The sequence below is a fragment of the Hylobates moloch genome, unplaced genomic scaffold (assembly GCF_009828535.3).
Source record: "Hylobates moloch isolate HMO894 unplaced genomic scaffold, HMol_V3 SCAFFOLD_4, whole genome shotgun sequence".
NCBI classification, from domain to species: Eukaryota; Metazoa; Chordata; class Mammalia; order Primates; family Hylobatidae; genus Hylobates; species Hylobates moloch.
In genome coordinates, this window is record NW_026652279.1 from 162745842 (window position 1) to 162772763 (window position 26922).

The following is a 26922-nucleotide window of genomic DNA, read 5'->3' on the forward strand; positions in this document are numbered from 1 at the left end:
GCAACTTATTAAAATTTGAGAACCTCACTTATTTAGTGCTTCTCTCTCTCTTCCAAAGAAAGCTAGCTGATACTGTTATCTCAAATTGGTTAGTATCCAGTGGTCTCAATTTTCTAGTTCATCCAGTGTTGGCATCTAGATCAGCTTGCCAGTTTTCTGGGTTTTTTTTGTTTGTTTGTACATTGCTATTTTCAAATGAATTCTAGTGGCTATTTAGAAGCATGCATGCTGTTGTTGAGGAATATGTTCAATATTACCTACCAGAACTTCAGACTGAAGATCTGAAATTCCTGTGAGGCAATTTGACATTCATTTAAGTTACAGATCAGAGTTGTGGACACTCTAATTGTGGGGGGTGTGTGTGTGTGTGTGTGTGTGTGTGTGTGGTCATTCATGTTAGTTAGACCTCTTTTCCTAGGCTTGTCATTATTTCCGTATTTCCTCATTGAAGCTTTATTCTCTTTAAATGGGTTTTAACTTTGCACCTAGTGTGACTGCTCTTATGTACACAAGCTGTAATTTTTAAAAATAATTCTGTGCAGATTTGAACCCTAGCAGAAAATGAGACTTGTTAAGATAAAACAAATAAAAGTGTCTGGAAGAATCGAGTTCTATAAATACTGGGAGGCATTAAACAGACTTTTAGTGGAGACTTGGGTAGGCTTTTTTTTTTCCTGTCTCTATATTCAAATCTGTGAATACAGGAGACTTGTAGCTTTTACATGCCTAAATATAGAGCAGGGTGACTATAGGGAAGGAGGGAGGGCTGTATGCCACAAATATACAGAATCTATAGAATATACAAAGATGATTAACCAACTATTTTCAGGCTGCATTTAATGAGCAGCTAACAGGAAGCATGGAATCTAAGCCAACCCTAAAGAAATGGGGTGAGGCAGAAACAGGAAGACAGGCACTGAACATAGACTGTCAGCATCCAGAGGACAGTCCTGTTCTCCAGAGGGCCTTTTGTGTTTGTTTGCTTGTTTGTATGAGTGTACGGAGTACAGCCGCAATTTTGTTACAGGCATAGATTGCATAGTGTTGAAGTCATGGATACCTTAAGTATCCATCCTACAAATTAAAACAACAATGTAGATGGCCTTTTAATGTAACATGTAATTCCTGTGGCAAAGCAACACACTACTGCCTCAATGTTCTAAGATCTAATTCATGAGTGACTCTACACAGCGTGCAAAAGAAGAATTGAAAGCTGAGAGGCATCTATCAAATTGTCTTGTTCAATGGGATCACTGCATAGAGGTCTCTGCGTGTTAACAGACCTGCCCAAGTTTTCTAGCCAGTTTGTAGGAGCACAAGGCCCAGAGTGTTCTGTGTCTGCCTCCAGGGCTTTACCAGCACCCACCACACCATGAAGGGTGGCGGTTGTTTGTGGACCTTTGGGCTCTAGTAAGGATAGTGGTAAATAATACTGATGGAAATGTGTGAGACAAAATGCAGGTGAAATTTGGGGTATTTTCTTGTATTCAGGTTTTAAGTAAAAAAAATCAACAGGCCTATCTCTGGAAATGCCAATGAGAATGTTGCAGAAAATTTTAAAAAGAGAAGGAATAGCAGTGTGAGGCTAGTCAATTATGATGACACAAGTTATTGCTTAAAAATGGGTATTGCAAAGTGCTGTTTCCTCTTTTAAAAAGTGAACAAATAGACTTAGCTTGTAAATGAATGTTCCTGGAGAGATTCTGCTGAAGAATTCATTACAACTACTACCATAGGGCAAAAGCAAAACTCAGAAAGACACAAACATTGTACCTTTACCTTTAGGTTAGCCTGATTTGTTAGTATAGAAAGTTGCAGAAAGTACTTAACAGTGTAATACGCATCTCAGTTTCACTTGACTATACAACCATGCAGAAAGTAAAAATGATAACATTTATGGGAGTGTTTGGACACCAGGGGCATTTCTAATGATAAAAAAATGTGTCAGTTCAGCAGCAGTAGCATGGGAACAGGAAACCTTTGCTTATTAGTGCCATATTCTTGAAACTTCAGCAACTTTTGTAACTTTTATAATTTTCCAAAATGCAAAGGCATTGGGATGAAGAAAATAAAAGTTGGACAAACATGAAATACTTGAAATCTTATAGGAAAACTTCAACCTTGCTTCACCCTTTTTAGTAGCTTACTCCAAAAGGAAAGTCTAAGAGATGATGGAACAGATGTGTCTGAACTCTGCTGTCCTGTATAACTTTTAAACTATTGTCCCATGCATTGAACAGAAAGGAGAGGAGGCAGATCTGGAGAAGGCTCTTTTCTGCAGGGTGGTCATCATTTGTAACATTACTGTCCCAGCAGTTTCTGCATCATGTTCTCCTAGAGGATTATAAATTATTCTACTATAGAGACACATGCACATGTATGTTTATTGCAGCACTATTCACAATAGCAAAGACTTGGAACCTATGCAAATGTCCATCAATGATAGACTGGATAAAGAAAATGTGGCACATATATACCATGGAATACTATGCAGCCATAAAAAAGGATGAGTTCGTGTCCTTTGCAGGGACATGGATGAAGCTGGAAACCATCATTCTCAGCAAACTAACACAAGAACAGAAAACCAAACATCGCATGTTCTCACTCATAAGTGGGAGTTGGACAACGAGAACACATGGACCTGGGGATGGGAACATCACACACTGGGGCCTGTTGGGAGGTGGGGAGCTAGGGGAGGGATAGCATTAGGAGAAATACCTAATGTAGATGATGGGTTGATGGGTGCAGCAAAGCACCATGGCACATGTATACCTATGTAACAAAACTGCACATTCTGCATATGTATCCCAGAACTTAAAGTATAATAGATTGTGCCACTGCACTCCAGCCTGGGCGACAGAGCGAGACTCTGTCTCAAAAAAAAAAAAAAAAAAAAAAATTATAGGAATGAACAGAGGGAATCTTGTGGTTGACATTCTAGCCTGTTCTATGGGTACATCCAAGAAGACACTAGAGTATAATGCTGACTTTTATTATGATTTAGGATTCACTTTGTTAATTCTAAAACTGTACCCCATATTTGTCAGACTTGTGTTCAAATACTACCCCTGACCACTATGAATCCCTGGAAAAATTCCTTCACTTCCTCTCATCCATGAAATGAAAATAATACCAACTACGCCCTGTTGTTGGGAGAAGTATGAGACGTGGTATGCAACACTTCTCATCTGAGAAGATGCAGTGAAGATGTCTGGTTACTTTCCCTACACTTTCCTTCAATTCGTCAGGTATGAAACCAAGAAGACTGCTTCTACCTAGCATAGATTTGTACAATATCCTCATCCCTGTATTCAGATCAGATCCCACCCCAGAGAGACGCAAGACAGCAAATGCATTCAGTCTTCTCTACCCCAAGTTTGGCCTCAGCATGAAATTCTCTTCATGAAAACAGCAGTCATCTCATTTGCTGGAATAAGGATGACATAATTATTGAACAATCTAAGCCGCAGAAATGATTAAGGTGCTGGTGGCATTTACTTATGCAGAAAGATTAATAGAATTAAACAATTGTAAGTTGGCCAAATGGTAAGAAGAATAAAAGAGCCATGAACAAATATTTAAAGGGCATGTTGTATCCAAGGATAAGCAGGAATTATTTACAGAAATTCAAAGAGATAAAAATGAGGCATGTGGTGGAATAAAAAGACATTAAGCAACGAGAATCGCACTATTTTAAAGGCTTTTTCAAAAGAAAGAGAATTGTTGGATTCTGAAGAAAACAAATAAGCAAATACCCATCCATCATTCAAGAGTTTCCTGACGAAAGACACTGCATTCATGTCTCACTATTGAGCCAAGTAGTTACATGTTACCCCTGGAAAATCTCAGTGGAAGAGATAACATTATTCTGTCTATAAATTCGTTCATCTACTCTAATTGCCAGCTCTTTGCCATTTGCTTATACCCTAAAAGCTGTTTGTCATTTTGACAAAAATTAACATAGAAAAACTAAAAACACAAATGTAAAAACATTACCTTAATTACATCTCTCTATGTAATAGGTAGATAAAGAAGAGGTAGAACATATTATCACTACTTGAAACCCTTAGGTGTAAAAATAAGGAACAAATCTATCCATGAAAACATTCTACATAGAGAAAATGAACTATGATAAACGGCCCTTCCAAAGTTTATGACTATTTCTTTCTATATAATACTTAAACTTGAGTGATATTTATCATTAAGCAAACTAATATTTTAGTTTGCCAATTATTATTTGCTATGATAGTAATTAAGGAGTCTGAAAAGCAGCTATTGCTTAATCACAAATCTATTATATTTAAATATAAAGACTAATTCTCAGAAAGACCATTCATCTTCTTCTGTTTTATAGAGACAAGTCACTCTGTCCAAACACAAATACATGTGATGAAAGGAATATTCTTCCCAAGTAAGGAAACACCAAGCATTGCCTTCTAATGGTACCCGACTACCAACTGAGTACTAATAGTGTTTGGCTGAACATCAAATCACATGGAATAGTTAACGTATTAATACTCTCAATTAGAAACCCAGATATATTGTCACTATAAAAAGATGATCACATAAAGGGTACTGGTTGAGTAAATGGTAGGTTAAAAGTATTTCGATGCTAACTTTATCACTTTGTAGTAAAAAATACAAATTTATTATGAAAATTTGAATGCCAAATACTATACAGGTAGGATAAGGACTGAAAACAGAATCTTGAGTTTGATCACTTGCAGGTCATGGGTGACCCTGACAAGACCAGTTTGTTACTGGGGACAAACACCTGTTTAGAAAGGGTCCAAGAAAGAATGGGAGAAGGAGAGTTGCAATTTCTCTTTCAAAAAGTTTTGCCAGTAACAGACAATTAATTCAATAGCTAGAGAGAAATGCATGATCAAGAGGGGATTCTTTTTTAACATGGGATAATTATTTAAGATGTTCTAAATATTAGAGCATATTTGAATACTGGTAAGGATAATATAGGAGGATGTGGGATAATACAGTAGGATGATGCAGAAGAGAGGAGAATTATTGGATTGACTTCCCTGAGTAGGAGAGAGGGTCTAATGCTAAATTTGAGGAGGTCTTGACCTTAGATTACAGCACTAGGAGTTTATCCCCAAGTTCAGTAAAAATATAAAAAGAGGAGTAAATAGAGAGATCTGCAGATAGAGTTATAAAAGCAGTTGTGGAGTATGTGAACATTTATTTCTTATTATTTCTACTTTCTCAGACAAATAGAAGTAAGGATATAGCTGAGAGTAGAAATGGGAGAGGAGACATAAGAGGTTTGAAGGGAAGTAAGGTAAGAAATATGATCCAGTTAAGTGAAAATGGATTTTAAAAAGGAAATGTACCAAGGGGCCCCCTGAGGTTATTGACTGTGAATTTAAAGTAGGACCAATGTGTCTGTATTTTTCTTCAGCCAAATTCAGCCTTGTAAGTGCAGGCAAATAGTAGGCAGGCAGATGGGCTAACCAGTTAGCAGACCTTCTCCTAATCTCAGCCCTACTCTTTAAAGCTATGCAAGCTTTTTATTTTTGTTTGTTTCCGATTCCTCATTTGTAAAATGAATGAATGGATAATATTAGTGTATTATCGATTACTGGATAATTTAGTGTATTAACGAATGGATAATGTAGTGTACCTACCACATGGGTTTGTTGTGAAGATTAAATAGTATTTAATAGACACAGACTGTCATGCAGGTAGTTGTTGAATACATTAATAATTATCCAATTATCGGACCTCTTCAAAGAGAACTACAAACCACTGCTCAATGAAATAAAAGAAGATACAAACAAATGGAAGAACATTCCTTGATCATAGGTAGGAAGAATCAGTATCGTGAAAATGGCCATACTGCCCAAGGTAATTTATAGATGCAATGCCATCCCCATCAAGCTACCAATGACTTTCTTTGCAGAATTGGAAAAAACTACTTTAAAGTTCATATGGAACCAAAAAAGAGCCCACATTGCCAAGTCAATCCTAAGCCAAAAGAACAAAGCTAGAGGCATCACGCTACCTCACTTCAAACTATACTACAAGGCTACAGTAACCAAAACAGCATGGTACTGGTACCAAAACAGAGATATAGATCAATGGAACAGAACAGAGCCCTCAGAAATAATGCCACATATCTACAACTATCTGATCTTTGACAAAGCTGACAAAAACAAGAAATGGGGAAAGGATTCCCTATTTAATAAAGGGTGCTGGGAAAACTGGCTAGCCATATGTAGAAAGCTGAAACTGGATCCCTTCCTTACACCTTATACAAAAATTAATTCAAGATGGATTAAAGACTTAAATGTTAGACCTAAAACCATAAAAACCCTAGAAGAAAACCTAGGCAATACCATTCAGGACATAGGCATGGGCAAGGACTTCATGTCTAAAACACCAAAAGCAATGGCAACAAAAGCCAAAATTGACAAATGGGATCTAATGAAACTAAAGAGCTTCTGCACAGCAAAAGAAACTACCATGAGAGTGAACAGGCAACCTACAGAATGGGAGAAAATTTTTGCAATCTACTCATCTGACAAAGGGCTAGTATCCAGAATCTACAATGAACTCCAACAAATTTACAAGAAAAAAACAAACAACCCCATCAAAAAGTGGGCGAAGGATATGAACAGACACTTCTCAAAAGAAGACATTTATGCAGCCAAAAAACACATGAAAAAATGCTCATCATCACTGGCCATCAGAGAAATGCAAATCAAAACCACAATGAGATACCATCTCACACCAGTTAGAAAGGCGATCACTAAAAAGTCAGGAAACAACAGGTGCTGGAGAGAATGTGGAGAAATAGGAACACTTTTACACTGTTGGTGGGACTGTAAACTAGTTCAACCATTGTGGAAGACAGTATGGCGATTCCTCAGGGATCTAGAACTAGAAATACCATTTGACTCAGCAATCCCATTACTGGGTATATATCCAAAGGATTATAAATCATGCTGCTGTAAAGACACATGCACACATATGTTTATTGCGGCACTATTCACAATAGCAAAGACTTAGAACCAACCCAAATGTCCATCAATGATAGACTGGATTAAGAAAATGTGGCACATATACACCATAGAATACTATGCAGCCATAAATAATGATGAGTTCTCAGCAAACTATCACAAGGACAAAAAACCAAACACCACATGTTCTCACTCATAGGTGGGAATTGAACGATGAGAATACATGGACACAGGAAGGGGAACATCACACACCAGGGCCTATTGTGGGGTGGGCGGGGGGTGCAGGGAGGGATAGCATTAGGAGATATACCTAATGTTAAATGACGAGTTAATGGGTGCAGCACACCAACATGACACATGTATACATATGTAACAAACCTGCATGTTGTGCACATGTACCCTAAAACTTAAAGTATAAAAAAATAAAATAAATAAAATAAAAAGTAAATCAGACCAAAAAAATAATGATAATTATCCCATTATAGCCATTGCTATGTGTTCATTTATCTCAATTGTATTCTATGCTTCTGTTGCATTTATGTCCTTACAAATGTGGTATGTTTCATTCACTCAACAAATACTTCTGAAGTGTTAGTTGTATGCCAGGCACAGGTGAGACAATGACTTTGAAGTGGCCCTTCCCTATGGTGATGCTGTATGGGTTCCTATCAATCCCAATATCAAAAACCATAAAATCATAGGGAGAAACATACATTCCACGAAATAAATTACAAAATATAATTTTATGAAAGGAGACATTTTTCTGAATGACAAAGTAGTACCTATCATAAAATGGTGTAGACACTGTGTCTGGATTTCTACACATGCCTACTGGTATCCTGTCACCCCAGTAAACAGCAAATGGTGACCTTTTCATGTGATCTGAGTTTCTTAAATTGAATGCTGGACCATTATAGACAAAAACTACTAAATTAGTTGTTTTCTAATGCAAACACTGTAACTGGCTTAAAATTGCATTGATGTCTCTGAAATGGTCTCTTAGAGACTTGGATTCATGTGTGTGTGTGTGTGTCTGCGTGTGTGTGTGTTTTAGTTGTTGGGTGCTAAAACAATATTTGAAATATTATATAACATTTGTATTATCTAAATATCATAGTCCTCTGGCTAAAGTTTCTCACCATTTGGGGAGACATTGATATAAATTATATCTAGGAAAAATATAGAATTCCAGAACTAAGTGGATAAATCATATTTAGAAAACTTTCCTTTTAAATTTCTACCATTTAAAAAAATTTAAATAAATAAAATTTAGAAGACATAACTTTACACCAAAGAAAAGGGAGGTTCTTGTTGAGTTTGAAAATACTTGTTCTCACAGTAACATCATAGAGAATGGAATTACTAACAAAAATCACAAGTTTAGGGCTAAATGTAAAAGTATTCAAACTCAAAATGTAAAGTGAAGCCTATAATTGATTATGGTAACTTTGGGACAGAAGGTTTTGTGTATCTGAAATCTTGTTAGGAAAGGTCACAGGATTTCTTCACCTGACAGTTGGCCATAGATTATTAATATATGTAAACTCAACTCAATCTATGGATACAACTAAACCCAAAGCAAACCATCTTCTTTATATTTAATTACATTATACCTAATCTGTTACACTATTTTACACTTCACTTATTGAACTACTGAGGTATTAAACATTTTCAGAAACCTATAGCAAATATGGACTATGAAATCATAACAATTAAGCCACAGGAGGAAAATGCATAAACAATGAATGCCTTTTTTGTCTCTAACATTATTTCATTGATCAATCTGGTAATATTCTCATAAGATTCCCTGCTTAGAAATTGCATTTATAGTATGTCCCTTGTTAAAAACAAAACAACAAAACTCAACATTTTAATTTAGAAGACCATAATTTGATCTAACCTTAATACAACAAATAATAAAATTATAATTATCAAAAAGTTAGCAACAGGTATTAATATGTAGTAAGACTCCAATGGGTATGGCCTTAGAAAACCAACACCAAAGAGAAAATATCTTCCAAAAAATAAAAAATGCTTTGAAGAAAAATGTTCCCTTGTTTTAGTTTAGCTTAAACAGCCAAAATAAACAAGCATGTGGTCTTTGTACGAGCACATGGTAATGACACTAAAACAGTAGCAGACAAAAGCAGTGGTTTTTTGATGACTATTTGCTGTGGATTATTTTCTGAGAGGGTAGACACTTGTTTCCTTACATAGCACCTTGTAAGAAGGAAGGACACTTTTCTTAGAATAACTGATGGATTTCACTATCACATTGGAGCAAAGCAGTTTTATTTCTATAGGTGTACATACATTTCTGCTTTTTATATTATGCATTAACTTGAAAACACATTTTAAGTACCTCACTTTCCATTCCTTATACATACTGTAATTTATTTTAGTTAAAATGTTAGTAAGAAGCCCAGGCGCCTGCTGATTAAGCATACATGGCACCTAATACCATAGCTCTCATGATCACAGCCCCAAAAAAGTAAATCTCAAGAAACTGCATTAGCAGCCATGCCAAAGATTTAGAAAGATTATTATCCTGTGAACAATTATGGTTCTTGTTTGATTGAAAAATTCATAATAAAAACATAACACTTTTGGGGATACAATGTTCACTATACATCATTGTAGTCAGTGGCTACTTTAGTTTTCATTTTTGTTAAGATTCCAAATAATAAAACTATTTGCAAACTGTTGATTTCCTTGTAAATTCCCCTTTCTTTGGCTAAATCAATATATGTAAATATCTGTGTTCATATATTAGTGAAGCTTTAAAGTGAGGTTGTTTATATTCTCGCATTCCTATAAATAACCCACAAATATGCAATCCCTCTAATTCTCTTTAAAAAATATATAATTATATTTATTTAGGGAAAGTAAAAAAGGTATAAAATTTGAAAAGTATTTTTATGTCTAAAATTATCTAGTTAGATCACTGTGGTTCAAGGATACTTTCTTTTTTAGCTTGGGCCTACTGACCTTCCTTATTTCACTCTAATCCAAGGGCAATGAGGAGAACCTAGTGTATGGCAAACACTCTAACAAGATTTGAGAGCCTATTAAGATGCAGAAAACACAGACTTTGCTTCTTACCAACAATCAGCTGAATATGTATACTTAATTAATTATTATCAGGTATAAACAACAACAGTCACGTATGAAATGCCACAGGAGAATTATTTTTTATTGTATCCAAGGAGGGAAGGCTTCTCAGAGGAGATGGCATTTTCTCTCAGCTTTTCAAAATGAGAATAATTTCATAATTTCAACAGGTGAATGTAGAAGCGAGGAGAAGGTGCTAGCAAAGCACAAACAAAAGGATAAGGATTTGAAAGCATATGACTAATTTGCGGGATGTGTGGCATTGTATTGTGTTTGAAATCTGTGGAGGTCGGTGGAGGGTAGATGGAGCTGAATCTGGAAAGGTGGGCTGCAGTCATACTGCCTACCACACCATTAATAGCCATCTTACAAATTTCTGTCCTTCATAAGAGCAAGTCAACTGGTATAAACATCACTCTTCTATAGGGTTAGGGGTGATGGAGATAGGAAAGAGTGTGGGTGTAGGGCTCCAACTGAATAATCTTTACATTAAATAAATTACTACTTAATAAAGGATTTTTTAAAACCCTACATTTAAAAAATGTGTATTACCCTTCCCCAAAACACAAAATGTGGAGCTATTCTTTATTCTGTTTTCAAGCATATCACACTATATTCTACTTGACAACGTGCTTAAAATTTCTATGCCTCTTTTTCTTCTCCCAATGGGACAAGATTTTTTCCACCTCAAGGTCTCTGCACACACATTGCTTTTTCCACCTGCTCTTAAAATCTCTGCATCCTTCTTACCTGTCATCTCTCAACCTGTGGATCCCAGTGTTGCCCACCCCGACTACTTTATCTAATTAAATCCCCCTCCCCACCCCTCTCTCCCCCATAATTCTTTATCCCCGCTCTCTTCATGCTTTATAGGACTTTGAATTTTATTATTTCTTATTAATTTGTTCCTTTCCATAGGCAATGACTCTCTACCCCATGTTTGTGAGCTCCATGATGGCAGGAACTTCAACTCTTCTATTCACTGCTGTATATGTATAATACCTGCTACAGAGCCTAACAGATTGTAAAGATTCAATAATTGTTATATTAGTTATTTTCAGCTATAAAGACATATAAAACCATCAGACTTAAATGTTGTATCTTTAATAAACATGATTTTTAAAAATTTTCTGAGGGCAATTCCCTATGTAAAGAATGTGTAAGAAGAAGGTAAATATGCTTGAAAATACGTCCTAAAATAATACTTAATTAAATAAATGAATAAGTATGTTGTTATATATAACAACATAAAAGCATACTATTATATGTCGATATATAATTTACATAACAAAGGCTTAATATTTGTTTTGCTTAAAATTAGTGATACTAATAAATTAATCCTTTTCTGATACTCTAGAGATATATCTGTATTTTTCTCCTCTGAAGAATATATATACTTTTATATAAGAAATGTAAGAAGAATAAAAAATTCTCATAAAATTTCCTTATATCTTCTCTTCTATTTTCCTGTCCAAAGTAAGGTAGAAAAGTGACCTCAAATATATTTTTCTTACAGAACATTGAAGATTGCTTATCATTTCAAAATCAGGAATACCAACAGAGCAGTCAGGGTTGAAAATGGAGAAATGGACCATTAGAAAACTCAGATAGCTTTCTATACTGGCAAAAAAAGTAAACCCCCAACTTAAAATTCATTAAGTGTAAAACAAATCCTCCTTCACCACCCAATATGGCACAAAACGTTTATTGTTCATATTTATAAAATAATCTACTGGCTATATTCTTAAGAAATACACACAAGTTTTAATCATTGTTTATATTAAAATAAGCTTATTTAGTAGATAGTATGTAGTTTACTTTATGTAGACAGCCAATTTGGAGCTGTATGTGGTGAAAACTGTATTCTAAAAGGTAGTCTGTTTGATGACATAAGAGCATAAGCACAGTTTAAGTCACAGTAGATTGATCTTCTGTCTATCAACAGTGATTAAGGCAGTCGAGTTGGTCTCATTACACAAAGGTGGGCTGAATAAGGCTCTAGGCTAATGTGGAAAATTAAAATCCATTTTTTCCTTAATGGCTCCTACACTGGTCTGAAAATAAGATTGATCCCAAATTCTCCAACAAGAAGTTCCTATTTTACTTATATAATTTTATTTCTCTAACAGAACTTCCACTCTGATTTTCTTCCTATCTTTGCCTTTGAAGCTTGATAGTAAGAGCAAGTAATCTCCAATTTCTTAAATGTGACAACAAGCAATTGTCCTTTTAAAATATTTAGCATTAGCCTTTAAAAAAAAGCATCAAAACTTTTGGTCAATTTGCAAATGTAAGGACACGCACTCACTCTCTGAGAAACACATGTATAGCTTATGCTTCTATCCTCCATCTTTGGAACAACAGGGCATTTAAAACAAATACAGCTGGGAGCCGACAATGTAATGTGCTGGGCAAACATATACTCCCATTAACGTAAATATATTCTTCAATGTTTCCTACCAACCCCACTTGGTTATGAAAAGCCAGCCAATGCCCATTTCCCCCACAGAACACACCACATGCTCTCAAAACAACCAGCCTTAGCAACTGGACGCAGAGACAGGCAGAGAGAGAGACAAAAGCGCCTGGTTCCTGAATAGGGTGCCTTCTCAGACCCCGGCATTTCAAAGGCAGCGAAAGGAGGTCATCCTAGATACTAGTTTCTCAAAGAAATACCTGTAGTAAGGTAACTATTCTAGTCACCTTTATATAGTAACGGCTTGTGTCTCAGGCAATTCGCCAGTTTTTCAATTAAAACTGACACATATTAGGGATTTTTACTTCTGCCCCCCCTGCTCCCCGCAATTCAGATTCTTTCTTTAGACTCCCTGAGCCTCTGTCCCCATCCCAGGATTTGACTGAAGGGCTGCAGAGCCCAGGGCTAAGCAGCCTTCTGCTGAACCTCAGCGGACTGGACCATAGTTCACACACCCTCCACTCCTTCTACAGCAGCTCCCGCTGGGGGCACCGCCAGGATCCTCACACTTGGCCAAGGTCTGGGAACCCGGGAGGTTTCTAGGAGACCCCAGGGACCAAGTGAGGCCAGGCCCACCCCATGGAAACCCCCACCAGCTCAGATCAGACTGCGAGCGGTGGCTCGACCCCGGGTGTGGCAGGAAGGGGTGCCCCGCGTTCCAGAGCCAGTCCCTGTCCTCCCGGGAAGCCGAGACTCAGGGGGAACAGGTTTCCCAGAGCTCAGCCTGCAGGGACGCGGAGGGCAGGAGCCGCCGGCGAGGAGCAGCCAACTTGCGATTTCTGGCGGCTGCACTTCTCGGCGGCTACAGGTTGCCCGACAGCGGACTCCAGGGTCCCCGCGACGGCACCCGGAGTGCTCAGAAGGGAGGCCGGAGCCGGGGTGGGCCGGGAAAACCGAGGGATGGAAGGAGCCTGGAGAAGCTCCGTTTAGGCGGGGAGGGGGCGATCTGGGGCGCATCTCCCGACCATGACCCCCACAGACCTTGGCGCCGCAACCTGCGCTTCTTGAGGCCGAAGATGCGCACTTTGGAGAAGATATCCACCAGGTTGCCGTTGCAGAGCCCGCGGTTCTTGCTGGGGCTGCTCCGCCTCCTGCTGGCAGACGGCCGGTCCCAGTGCTGCTCCCGCGCCTGCCGCTTCTGGCGGATCAAGCCGCTAGCGATGGCCGCGGCCATGGTGGCCCCGGGAACCGGTCCGGGGAGGGAGCGCGCGGGAGGACGCCGAGCCGGGGGCACCGGAGAGGAAGGCGGCGGCGCAGACCGTGGCTCGCCCTCGGGGCAGAGGAGGGGGCGCCAGGCGGGACTGGGGAGAGGGGAAGGGGCGCTCAGTCCTGACTGGGACCCATCGCCCTCTCCGCGGGGCGCGGGGCCAGGCGCGCAGATGCGCCCAGGGCGCAGCCGGACGATCCCGGGAAGCCGGAGGTCGTGGCCGCCGCCGCCGCTTGGCCACGTCCAAGTGGAGAGCGGGACCGCGGCTGCGGGCGCTGCCGGTCACCGCTCCTCGCCGGAACCCTGGCGGGGGTCGCCACCGCCACTCGCGCTGCCTTCTCGCCCTGCCCGGCTCCCGGGCGGGAGGTAGAGCCGGCCGGCGGCTCCCGGGGCGCCGGCTGGAGGGCGGGTCCCGGCAGGGTCTCTGCGCGTCCGTCGGTCCGGGTTGCGCTGGGCAGGACTCAGCGCCGCGCTCCAGCTGCCCCCAGGCCGGTGCCGCCGCCGGCGCCGCCCGCTCTCGGCTTCTGCCGGTGATTGTCAAGTGCTTTGGAAATCAGCATCTGGAGAGACCAATCTTCTCCCCTGAGATCTCTAATGAAACGCTCCGTTCCCACCCCACTGCACCCCCTCCACCTATGTGGTCCCCCTCCTGATGTACCTCTTCAGAAAGAAAGAAAACGTATAGATAATAATGGCTTAAAAATAATAAGCAAGCAAGCTATGATGGATTGCAGGGGTGGGGTGCTAAGAGGCCGAGCCAAAGCAGGTGGAATTGAAGGAACATCGGGGCGCTTTTTCTTAGATGCAACTCGCTGGTTCCCGAGGCTTCCGCGGCTTGGTTGGGGCTTCTCGGTCTTAACGTGGTTCCCGGTGCACTGAAACTCTCAGCAGCGGTTGGAGGGCGAGGTGGTTTCCGCCCTCCCTGCTAATCCCTCCAGCACCAACGCCCCCCCTCACCACCCCCAACCCCGGGGTGGAGGGAGGAGGGAGGCGCCTCCACTCCTCACCTAGTCCACCCAAACTTGCAGGACCCTCCCTTCTGCTGCAGGAAGGGTAGGTTTGTCATTTTGAAAGGCTACACGGAGCAAAAAGGAGGGAAGGGAAGGAGACAAGGTGTGATTATGCCAGATAGAAAGACCCCACTCCCAAATATGCTCCCCAGCCCTGGGAGGAGGAGATGACAGCCGCAGTAGCTGCTACAGAACAGCAGCTGGGTAGGATAAACGCCCAGGAGAATATTGAAGAAGTCAGGGCAGAAATATAAGGGGCAGAGGAGGGTGTCACACTATTCCAGGGACAGTGAAAAGCAGCCAGACAGGACACTCCAATTGGAGCTGTCATCTTCTGGTGTCCCTGGGCAGAGAAGCTCTGTCAGGGAGCAAAGCCATCTGAACTGTGTCTGAAATTCAAATACAACAGCCGGCGTCTCCTCCCCTTGATTTTCTGTCTGTGTCCCGACAGCGGTTCCCTCTTGGATAACTGAAAACGTGAAGGTCCAAGAGAAAGGGCGGCAGTGGAGGGCACCCGAAAAAAAACAAAAAGCCGGGGGGAGGTTGGGAGAGAAACACTTCATGCTCGGATGAACACAGTTCCATGGTTTCTAGGATACACCAGAGTGGCAGAACCAAGTGCAGCTCTGGCTCCAGGCTTCTTACTTTTCTCCCCTTCCCTTTACACTGCTTTGCCTATCAGCTCAGGCAGCTAAAGAAAAAGAAATGCTCAAACTAGACTTCTGGAAATTCAGTGTGAAGCAAGGGGGAGAGAAGACTCACTTGGTAATCAAGAGACTTGCAACAACCTTCTTCACCAGTGACTGCTTTAGAGCTGGAAAGAGGGCAGGCACACTACGCAGGCAGCCCTGGGAGCAGTTCTCAACCAAAACACACTTTCTCTTTGTCTCAGGAATAGGCAGTAAAGTACTCGCCACCAGGCAACTGGGGGGAAGTGCAGCAGATTACAGGGAGGCTGGGCACCTTCTGCTCTAAGCAACTTATCCACAGCTTCTCCATGGAAGCAGCCACTGCTGGGCTGCTCTTTGTTACCTTCACTCCACATATACCGACAAGTCTCCTTTTGGGAAGGAAATGCAACCTAATGAGAGTGTGTAGATTTAGATCTAAGGCAGGCATCATTGGCTTTAGGATGGTGTTTGTCATATATTAAAAAGTGTACTTCTGGAAGTTTATTTTCTACACTTTGCTATGTTACATCTACAAATTCTACAGTTATTAAAAGGGATATGCCAGAGTTGTTTTGCTAGACACCTGCAATCCCTAGTCACTGATAAAATAGCAAAAGTGAGAAAAAGGGGCATGCTAATTATTTTGCTCTGCCTTTCCCTATTTTCTGTTTCCTATGTCTCTTTTCTTCCATTTTTTTGTGAGTGTGCATTTATGTTGTGTTGCTGTAGTACTGCTTAAAAAGGGAAAGATGTCTATAGAGAGATGAAAATAACTAAATGGCTATTGAGTGTGTCTGTTGTTTTAATTCACTGAAATGAGTCCCACTGAACATTAAGAGTCACTACTCTTGGTTTCTATTATTGAAGAAAGGCCATTTGTACATTTCAGAAGTTCTAGATTTGAATTTGCAAGTGACTGTAAGATTGAAGCATTCAGGTTTATTATCAAAGGCTTCTGGCAGTGAGTGTTTCAAAAAAGGAAAATGTTAAGAATAGTGACCTTTTAAATCTAGTATGACTTCCCCAACACACCTAGTTTATTTTTAAAGATTCTTTAAGCCTTTTGATGTATGTGCCAACTATATTAATTTGAAAAGAGTGACATTAAGCTTCTTGTTCTTATAGCTGTGCCTATATTTTTGTAGGCATTTTCTTATGCTGCAGTCTTTCCCCCAAATCCTTGGACTGCGGGGTCAGGTAATCAGTTTTTGGCCCTCTCAGAGCCCTTCCTTCGTCGTTCAGCAGCCTCGGACCAGCCTGACATTCAGCACCGCGGACAGGGATCCCGCCCCAGCCATACCTCTCCCAGCAAAAGCAAGTTCGCTGATTGAGAAAAGCGCTGACTGTGAGGGTCTCTGACACTTTCCTCCTCTAAAAGCAGTTTCTCACTTTTTTTCCCTCAAGGTGGGAAGGAAATTAATCTTCACAGCTTCTACCAACATTAATAACACCTTGGAGCACAAAGCCTTTCAGCTTTTCCATAACCGAGAGATACTCTTTCTTTCTCGAGCGTTCCGACCCCTGGCGCAGCGCCTGGAACAGCGGACTCCGGAGTCTCCGGGCATCTATTCTGGCTGTGAATTTCAGGAGCCTCAAGCGGTCATTTCTCTTCAACGTAGCTTCCTATTTTAAGGGAGCTTGGAGAGGGGGGCAGCAATGGGATAATCAAGGTCTTTTAGCTTAATCCCTGCGTTTTCATTTTACCTCCCCAAAACGCTGTTTAGTTGTTTACGGATGGAGGTAAGTGAAAGAAAACGCAAGAGAGCCATCTGCTGTCTTAAGCTGTGATAAAAGAGTGTGCAAAGCTAGGGTGAAAACCGATTCAGGGCCGGTGAACACAAATGTAAAGGTTACTGTAGTTTAGAAAATAATTTCTCACTCATCAGAACCTCCTTGGAGTTGTTAATTTCATCTTTGACGTTATAAAGAGGAAAATAAAGTACGGCCCAGGTGGTGTAGCTCCTGACCAAGCTATTGGGAGCCTGAACTCTCATTTCAGAGGTTCTTGGTTCATTTCTTGACTCCGCAACTTCCTAGCTGTATAATGACCTCCAATGTGTTGCTTTAGTCTCTCTCAGCCTCAATTTCTTCATCTCTCAAATTGAGGTAAAAACAGAACCTCCTTTTCAACTGCTGTGAGATTAAATTTAGTAAATAAATGTAGAGATCCTAATACCACATCTGGCACACCCTAAGTAATTGAAAATGACAGCTATGACTGTATTATCATCATCTTCCATATTACTCACTTCTGTCTTGTAAATTCTTTTGCAGTTTCCATGTTTTTTCAATATCAAAATATATGTATTCCCTATATTTCCTCACCACCACCCACCCCCCAACAGTGGATGCATGACAAGATTTTAAATAATTAGAAACAGAATTATTTTAAGTTTTGACGAAATAAATCCAAGTTCAAACCTTAGTTATTATTGACTAGATTTGTGAACTGAGTCCCGTAAGCCTATTTTCACACCAACTGATTGATAATAAAAACATTTCTCTACCTTTCAGAGACTATGATGAGGGCGTATGAGAAAGTACTTCTAAAACCACTGAGGTACTATACAAGCATCAGTTTGGAAGGTAATTATTACACTGTGCTTGATGGTCTCCAGAAGATGCTATGATCCTTTTGGTCCTCCAACTTTAAGTATGTTGTTCCCTCTACCTGGAAAATTTCTATTGCCCTATCCTCACACTCCTCTTGGTGATAAAAAAAAAAAAAAAAAAAAAAAAAAATCATCAGCTAAAGAGTAAGGCATGAGCCACCATGCCTTGCCAACAGATGTTTAAATAAAAATAAAGAGACTTTTTGGCTCTGTCTTGATGGAGCTTATAGCTTAGGTCTCAGCATAGATATCTTCTCTGGGAAACTTCTTGCCACCTACCCCTAATTAACACTGAATCTAGGGCACCTTCTAAAAACTTCATCATTCCTCTACTAACACCAGCAATTGTTGAATAAAGAGAGAGCTATATTGAAACTTCTACAAGGATGTCTGATAGGTAAGTGTCTCATGCTTAAAATGGCCATGAACGAACTACTGTTCTTCCTTCTTAAACCTGTTCTTCCAATCCTCCCCACTTCTGAAATGGCAACTTCATTCTTGTTCCTCAGGCTGAAAACTTTAGTATCATATTAATGTCATTTCTTTCTCTAATACCCCATATATATTTGCGTAAGATCTATTCTATCTGCAAAATATATCCAAGATATCACTCTCACCACCTCCACTACTACCTACCATCATCATCTTTTGGGCGATTATACTACAATAGTAACTACAAAATCCCATACATTGAAACCAAAGTCCTCACTGTAGTGGCCTGCCATGGCTCATGTGATTTGTGCCCCACCTCTGCCTTCAGTTGTTATTCTGACATCATCTCTATTCATCTCCCTTCACTTACCACTTGCTGTCCATCAAACCACCTGGCATGCTCCTATGACAGGACTTTTATACTTGCTGTTTCATCTGACTCTCATCTCCTATGACTCTTTCCTCACATCTTTGCTCACAAATCTATTTAAAATTACAACTCATAAACACAGACATTTCCTTCTTGCTACCCTGCTTTATGGTTCTACATAGCACGTACAACTTTTAAAATTTCTATATACTTTCCTTATTTATTTGGGCTGTCTTCCCTGTTTAAAATATAAGCCTATAAAGGTACAGACATTGTCTCATTTGTTTACTGCCACATATCCAGTGCTTAAAATGGTGCCAGGCAAGTGGGTGCTCAATAAAGATTTGTGTATTGAAAGGATTAAGACATTGGTTATCTGAACAAATAGACAGTTAATACCAAATAAGAGGAACAGAAAATCTTGCTTAACCCAGTCTGTCAAGGATGAAGTACCCCATGGTACCTAAAGAGATCCTTGATCTCTTTAAGCACCAAGACACCTAAAATTCTATCTGGATTACACGCAATCTCAACTTCATAAATAGGATACACCGAAAATACTTTAGCCTTTGCTTGATGTCCTGGGCTCAACCAAACATGACAAACAGTTTGAGTTCTGAATTTCAACAGTGACACCCTCAGGGCTTACTGAAGGATGTGAGACTGATTCCATTTGAATCAAAAAGGACTTCCGGTATTTGTGATTCACCACTTCTCCCCACTTCCTAACACACACACACACACACACACACACACACACACACACACACACACACAGTTTTCTATCTTGCCTCCTCGTTTTCAGATTGTCGATTGATAAATTGACAATATGCCCCTTTTCAAATTTGCTACATCTAATCATGCAGTCCATTATAGAATTTGACACCAGATAAATGTATTTGTTAAAATTATCTATAAATATTAAAGTATATACACTCGAAGTGAGGAGAGTATATAAACAAGAAACAGCTTTATTGAAATTGAATTATTAAATTATTTCCTATTGCATTCTGAGTTCCATTATGTTCTGGATGACTTTGTTGCATACATTGTTTGCCTTCCAAGTAGATAAGTTTTGATACAGTTTACTAAAAAAAAAAAAAAAAAGTGCATGGATTTTGTTTTTTATTTATCCTTCAAATGAACAAAAAAATCCAAAAAACACATTTTGTATATTGATATCTGTAATAAATTCTATCACGTTATTTTTCCAAATAAAAATCTATTACTTTTCCTTCATTTCTGCCACTGCCACGGCCACTATTTTGCCTTTCCTAAATTTGTCAAATTTAAGAAGCTGTTAATTTTAAGATTATTTTAGGTACTTCAATGAAAGAAATAAAAACACTTCATTAAGCTATGTTATTTTATAGATTATAATATGCATATGAATTTTAAAGGTGTTTATACATAAAAAGTATTGGCATCTAAGAATCACTAAAATATAACGTGTACTTGATTGTTTTCATACATTAAGTGACTCACTCCGTTTTGTCACATGGTTTCCTTTGTGAATCACTTTTGACATTTTTCAACATCTCCCAAATTAAAGATAAAATATGAAAGTCCAACATTATTTTTTCCACAATTAAATTATTATAAACCAATTTGGGGTGAGCTTCAGTGGAATTAAATATGATATATATTGGCATTTGTTTTAATTTCCTTTCTCGATAGATAAATGGGTTCTATTTGAAAATGTTTGAGATACTTCTGGAAAGGTAATCGATATTGATGTCCATTTTCATTTTTTACTCATTTGGAAGAATATTTAAAAAGTCATATTAGTATGTACTTGGGGCAAATTTTCAACTAGTTAATTAAGACTGATTGCTTATCCGTTCATTACAGTTTAAGTTCAAGATCACATTTTATTTTTTCTGTGATAATATTATTGACCTTTATTTTAGAATCAAAGGTTGATCTAACTGAATATTAAATAATTCTAAATTAGATTTTCAAAAACCAAGTGATTGCATTAATGTTATAACAGTCTTATTGATTAATTTTGCTGGATGTATTTATTTCTGGTAGGCAACAGATTTCTATCTATTAAAAAACTGGAAGGAATTTTATTGTTGCTTAATGTTTTGGTTCAATAAAGGGAAAGTAGAAACTACTGATACTAAAAACTTGTGAACATTCTTTCCTATAGAAGCAATACCAGATTGATACTAGCAGATGGTTTAGCTTTACAAACTTAGTGATTTTCTTTTAATCTGGCTAATACTTTGGAAAAAATATTCTCAGTAGCTTCCAGCCTTCAATACTAAAGTGAATCCAAAATGGGCATAGAAGTCATTTCTGAGTTGTGAATATTGGCAAATCTTTTCCTACTCTACATCAGTAGTGGAAGATTAAAATACCAAGCATTTTAATGATAGATCAGTGAATTTTTAACACTATTGAATACCTCAACAGAAAAAAAAAATTACTCAATTTCCAAGAAAGTTTGAGAAAGGAAAGTTCATTTATAATTTCAATGCAAAGAGAATCCCTGTGCACATGTGATATAATCTTTTTCATATTTAGCACTGTAATGAGTTTTTCAATAATTTCTAGAATGAACACTTTCACAGGAAATAAGTGAGCTGGGTTGAGATTATGCTCTTCGCATTTAGCATACATGAGTTAAACATATATGTAAACTTGTACATCTGCACACACATGCTTGTATGCATGTGTGCCAAAACACACAACTAAATTTCAGACTCTGTTAAAGGTAATTAAAATAGTGATTTTTTTTAAAAAGCCATATTCAAACTCCCAGTTCATTCCTCTTAGTAACATGTTTTCATTACTACCTTCACAGTATAGAACTTTTACATTCACATTTGAAATTTTTCTGGATAATGGTTAAGTGGGAATTAATAATAAATTAGAGAATATTTCAGTCATAATTATTTAAATGGGAACAAGAGCATGTCTCTCCATTTATAAAACATCCAAATAATATAATAGTTTGCGAAAAGCTTTTAGGTCTAGTGAAGTGGACATCATGATCTCTATTTTACAGAAGAGGCAATTAAGCCCCAGACATGTTAAATGATTGCCAAAGTTACACAGCTACGAAGTGGAAGAACCAGATCTTAAGCACATGCCTTGTCTATCACACTATCTGCCACTCAGCAGTCAGCTATTTGAAATATATATATCTGACACAGTGACCAGTGTAGAATAAGAACACTTACATGGGAGCCAAGGACTTCCAGAAGCTCCAAGGATGGGTGTAGGATTATCTGTGATTCCCCTGAAATTTATGCTGAAAAAAAGGTGTGCATGTGCATGTTGATAACACCAGGGTTCAGAATTTTTATTCAACTGTTAAAAAGCTCTATGAGCAAAGCAAGAATAAGAACTCAAAACTGTAGAGGAGGGCAAAGAAAGAATGAGAATGAGAACACAACATCCAATTCTACATTTTCTGACTATAAAAGTACAATTAGAATATAAAAATAAATGACAAATAAAAATTGCCTCTAATCCCAACTTTCGAATGTTTTGGTATATTTTTCCAGTTTTTTAGAACATTATTTTACATACAAATTTGCTATCATACTTTTGGCCCAGTTTGGTGACTGAGAAGACACAAATGCAGTAAAAGCCAGTGCATCAAAGATCATACACTTTAATTATATGACCTGAAAGCGTACCCGGGATTACTATATTCTACATTCTTCCAAAAACTCTCTACAACTAAGAGGGCACTTCCTCCTGCAGGTTCCACGTGCTCTAATCTCTGGGGACAACTGGTATCTTAGTGGGCAGGGTTTCAGAAAGTCTAGTTAAATACCAGAAGCCTTCGGGTTCTGGCAAAGTTGCTATTAATCTGCCTCTGATCTTGTAATCTACTTCTAAAAGATGCAAGTGAAAGTAATTTCCAAAGTGCATGCATGTAGGAAATGTTATAATTTTAAATTAATGCCTTATTCCTGAGCCTAGTTTCTACTTTGTATTTAACTGCTAAAAATATAGATCTTAAATTATTCCCCTGAGTCTTTCTCAGTAACCTACAGTATAAGTTTCATATTGCTTCTGTAACAAATTAGCATAAACTTAGTTGCTTTTAAAAATACACATTTATTCTCTTACAGTTCTGCAGGTAGACAATCCCAAATCAATCTCACTGGATTTAAGTCATGATGTCTGCAAAGCCTTCTGGAGGCTTTGAGAGAAGAATCCATTTCCCTGCTTTTTGTTTGTTTGTTTAATCTTCCAGAGGCCACCTGCCTTCCTGGCTCACAGGCCATGTCTTGCATCTTGCTTCCATTGTCACATTTCCTACTACCGATTCTGATCCTCCCGCCTCCCTCTTCAAGATCCTAGTGATTTCACTGGGCCCACCCGATAATGCGGGAGAATCTTCGCATCCCAGGATCCTTAACTTAATCACATCTGCAAAATCATGTAAATTGACATATTCACCTACTCACAGGTTGCAGGGATAAGGATATGGGCACCTTGGGGGAGGCAATCATTCGGTCTACCACACCTACCCTGTATCCAAAACATACAGAAACGGAATCCTTCCTAGCCTTTGACAGTCACCCACGCCACTCTGATGGACAGAATAGCTGCTTCCAAATGCCAGTTTTTAAATGACAGTCCTGTTTCCTACCAACATAATTTTTTAAACACCAGCTGTTTACTCGATTGAATCTCTAATGATTGCCTGCTCCTGCTTCCTCGGCTGCTTTACTCCCCTGCTCAGTGTTACATGTTATCATTTGCTGGACTGCTCCAGTACCACCTGCTTACCTGAGTTTCTTATGACTTTAATTATTGCATCTCTCAGAAAAAAACGTACAGCAATTCTCAGCGATTGTGGAGACAGGACCATTATGCTCCCCAGTGAATTGTGAGAATGCATTTTTCTAAGCCCCACATAAATCCATGAAGAATTTAATTTCTTGAGTTTATAACATGCCTTTCATGAGATTTAAGGCCATAGAATCCAGCTAAATAAAACTAAAGCTAGACATGTGATGCTTTACAAAATGAGATTTGGGGCCTAAGGCTATTGCCAAATGAAGGAAATAGATTCTGCAAGTCTTTTTTCCCCATTCCATTTTCATTTTTATATAGCTGTAGGGGAAGTAGATAATTGCTCTTTCCTTTTAGAAATTTAGATGAGCTCCTTAGGTAAGAATTTGCCTTAACCGTATAGGTTGACACTGACTGCAAACGGAAAGGTGCCATTTATGCAAAAGATTTTTAAAGAAATCAGAAATATTTCCTGGAGCTTTATGTGGACAGAGGAAGAGGAACCTCAGGAAAAAGAATTATTTCAGAGAGAGCATCATGGAGATTTTTAAATAAACAAATTTTAGGGCCCCAAGACAAGCCCTGCTCACCACATTTTTCTTTGCTCACTCCTTCACCCCTTTTGGCCTTTTTGTGTTGTTTCTCTCTGTACCCTCCTCTGAGGTCCTACAGAGATTTGAAACTGGCTTTCAGGGATGAGGGTACCCAATGGTTAAAAGAAGTCTTTGGCTGTGAGTCAGGAATAGCAGTCATTGCACTTGACAGGTTTTGTTTTATATGTGTTGTATATATACATAAAATATTTGAAAGAACCAAGACATATCAGCAAATGAATCTCTCCCCAACAGGGAGGGATAAATTGTCCAAACAGAACTTTTTTCCCCAAGACATCTAATCGATGCAGTCAGCTGTGCTCAGGAGAGGCCTGCGCTGGCCATGCTCACAGGCTTGTGTTCATTTCTCCATGAAATGGGCTTCATGATCCTCTCAAGAGATTTAGTTCTAGCAGGACAAGCTTCAGATTCATTTATGTCATGGGTATTTGAGTACAGATAGGAGACAGTAGTTTAACATATTTGTACTATACAAAGTTTAGATCTGAGCCCTTGTTGCCCTGCTGCAAGAGTCAAAGCTGATACTCAAATACTCTAATTCCCAGCTCTTGGTCATAGGTTTCATTTCTAGGACCAGGAAGCGCCCCTTTCTGGCCTCTTTGAGGGGTCATTCTACCCTCCGTGAGTCAACGATGTGCACATGCTCCCAGCTTCCCTGCCTCTCTGGGGATCATTTCTTTGACTCCTACACACTCCTGGCCTTCCCAACACACAGCTCCTGATCACACGGGCTCCACTTCACCAGAGCCTGGAGCAGTGCCTGACCCACCACAGGCGCTCAGTCGGTGTTTGTCAAAGGGAGGATGAGACTCAGACAGGAATAGTTCCAGGTTCTGGACTGCTCCTGATGTCTTAAATCCTCCACCTAATGGTAAGACACATATTGTCCTCGGTCCCATTTCCCTCTTTTATCCCCGGTGATACTAGAACTTTTCAAAATATCTAAAAAAAAAAAACAGTCCCTCTCTAGAAGAAGCTACTTTACTCTTGAAGCACCAAAAGAGGCCCTGTGGGCAGAGGCTTGTGGAGTCCTGGATGACCATGAGCTGGACACTCTGCATGTGGAAGGAAGTGGAGGGTCTGCTGCCCAGGAGATTTTCCTAACATTTTAATAAAAGGGAATGGCTTATGTAAAGGAAAAGGAAAGTAAGTCAGCCAAATGCAGGCTCTCCGCTTCATTGATAATAGTGAGTTTGAAAACAAAGACACATTTTAGTACATATTAACATAATAATCGAGGGCCATTTTTTATTCAAATCACTGAAAACTAATATAATTTGAATTTTTTAATAGTATACTTAAAACATTCTAAACTTGCTGTGGCGTGTGTGTGTGTGTGTGTGTGTGTGTGTGTGTGTGTGCGGTTTTTGCTAACTTCAATCAACAGGGAAAGTCACTGCGCATCAGAATCATATTTTCAGATTTCTCAATTTTATTCGTTTATGGCTTTGAACTGAAATCTTACTTTGTTATCTTATTTTCCCTATTTTTTTTTTTTTGAGACAGAGTCCCACTCTGTTGCCAGGCTGAAGGTTAGAACAAGAAGTAGCCTTAGAGATGATTTAAACTAATAATCCCATTTTACTGATCAACACACTGAGGCCCATGGAGGTTAGGTAATTTGCTAAGCTCACGGCTAACTGGCAGCAGCTCTCAGCCTGATTTCTCTTCTCCTGATGTGGCATGCCAGGACCTCTCCATCACAGCTGTGTACTTCTCAGAAGACCTTGGCTACAATGCAGAAAAGTTGCCATTATACTCTCTCCAGAGCATTTCTGGAACATGGCTATCCTCTCTCTTTTCTTGTTAAGCACAGTCCATTTTTTTTTTCTATGCAGATATACATACTATTCTTAAATACTCTGAGTTGGATATGAATTGCTGCCTCCGATGTTTGCAAAATAGGTCTCCCTTGGACAATATATTCATAAAAATATAATTTTCAGAAAGGTTTACCTCTTGGTTTATATGATCAACCTTTATTTATCATCGAATAATTCATTACATTAATGCATCTGTTGAGCGCTAACTCTGCACCACTGTACTTGACCTGGCATTCAGGCATCTCCCCTCGAGTGGCTCAGAATACAGCGGGGAAGGTGGCGGCATAGGCACTTGTGCCGAAGTGTCTCATATGGTGGGTGTGAAGCATATGCAAGAATAGTGGAAAGAGTCAGCTCAACCTGGTATGGGTTGGGAAAGGTCTCGTGGGAACAGTAACACCTGGAGCTGAGATTAAAAACATGGGAGATAGTCACCAGCTAGTCAAGGTGGGTATGGGGATTGCAGTCAGAAAATGTCAAAACAGAGGAACCCTGAGTTACGGGCACAGCCTAATCTGTGAAGGTAAGTGGAAGCAGCCTAATCTGTGTCGGGGGGAAAGGATATGAAAAGCCTGTCAATGACCAAATTAGGAATTTTGTATGTCACTGGGGACATTCGTACCAGCTGTAGAACCAGCTGAACTAATAAGCATTAAATAATAATTCAAGAAGAGCTATTTTCCATATAGGTTTGCAGTAGACCCACTCAATTAGCTGGGCATTGTCACGTCATCTCGCAATTTTCATGCTGACCTCTTCCCATGCTTTTCTATTAATGTGTGAGACATGGTCATTGGACTTAAAAATGTACACATGATATGGCATCTCTATTTATATGTGTGTTATATATCATTA

General features: G+C 39.3%; 1 protein-coding gene across 10 annotated transcripts in view; it reads right to left on the minus strand.

Moving 5' to 3' along the window:
• FGF14 (fibroblast growth factor 14) overlaps nt 1-26922 on the minus strand; it is a 693748-nt gene that overhangs the window by 189135 nt on the left and 477691 nt on the right. Inside the window, exon 1 of one of the 10 annotated variants that reach the window (XM_032151259.2) lies at nt 13546-14041. The exons of the other annotated variants lie outside the window; for them this stretch is intronic. Coding sequence (XP_032007150.1) covers nt 13546-13738 — 193 coding nt within the window. The 5' untranslated portion in view covers nt 13739-14041. Of the gene's footprint in view, nt 1-13545; nt 14042-26922 lie in introns of those variants that run through there. 10 annotated transcript variants of the gene reach the window in all.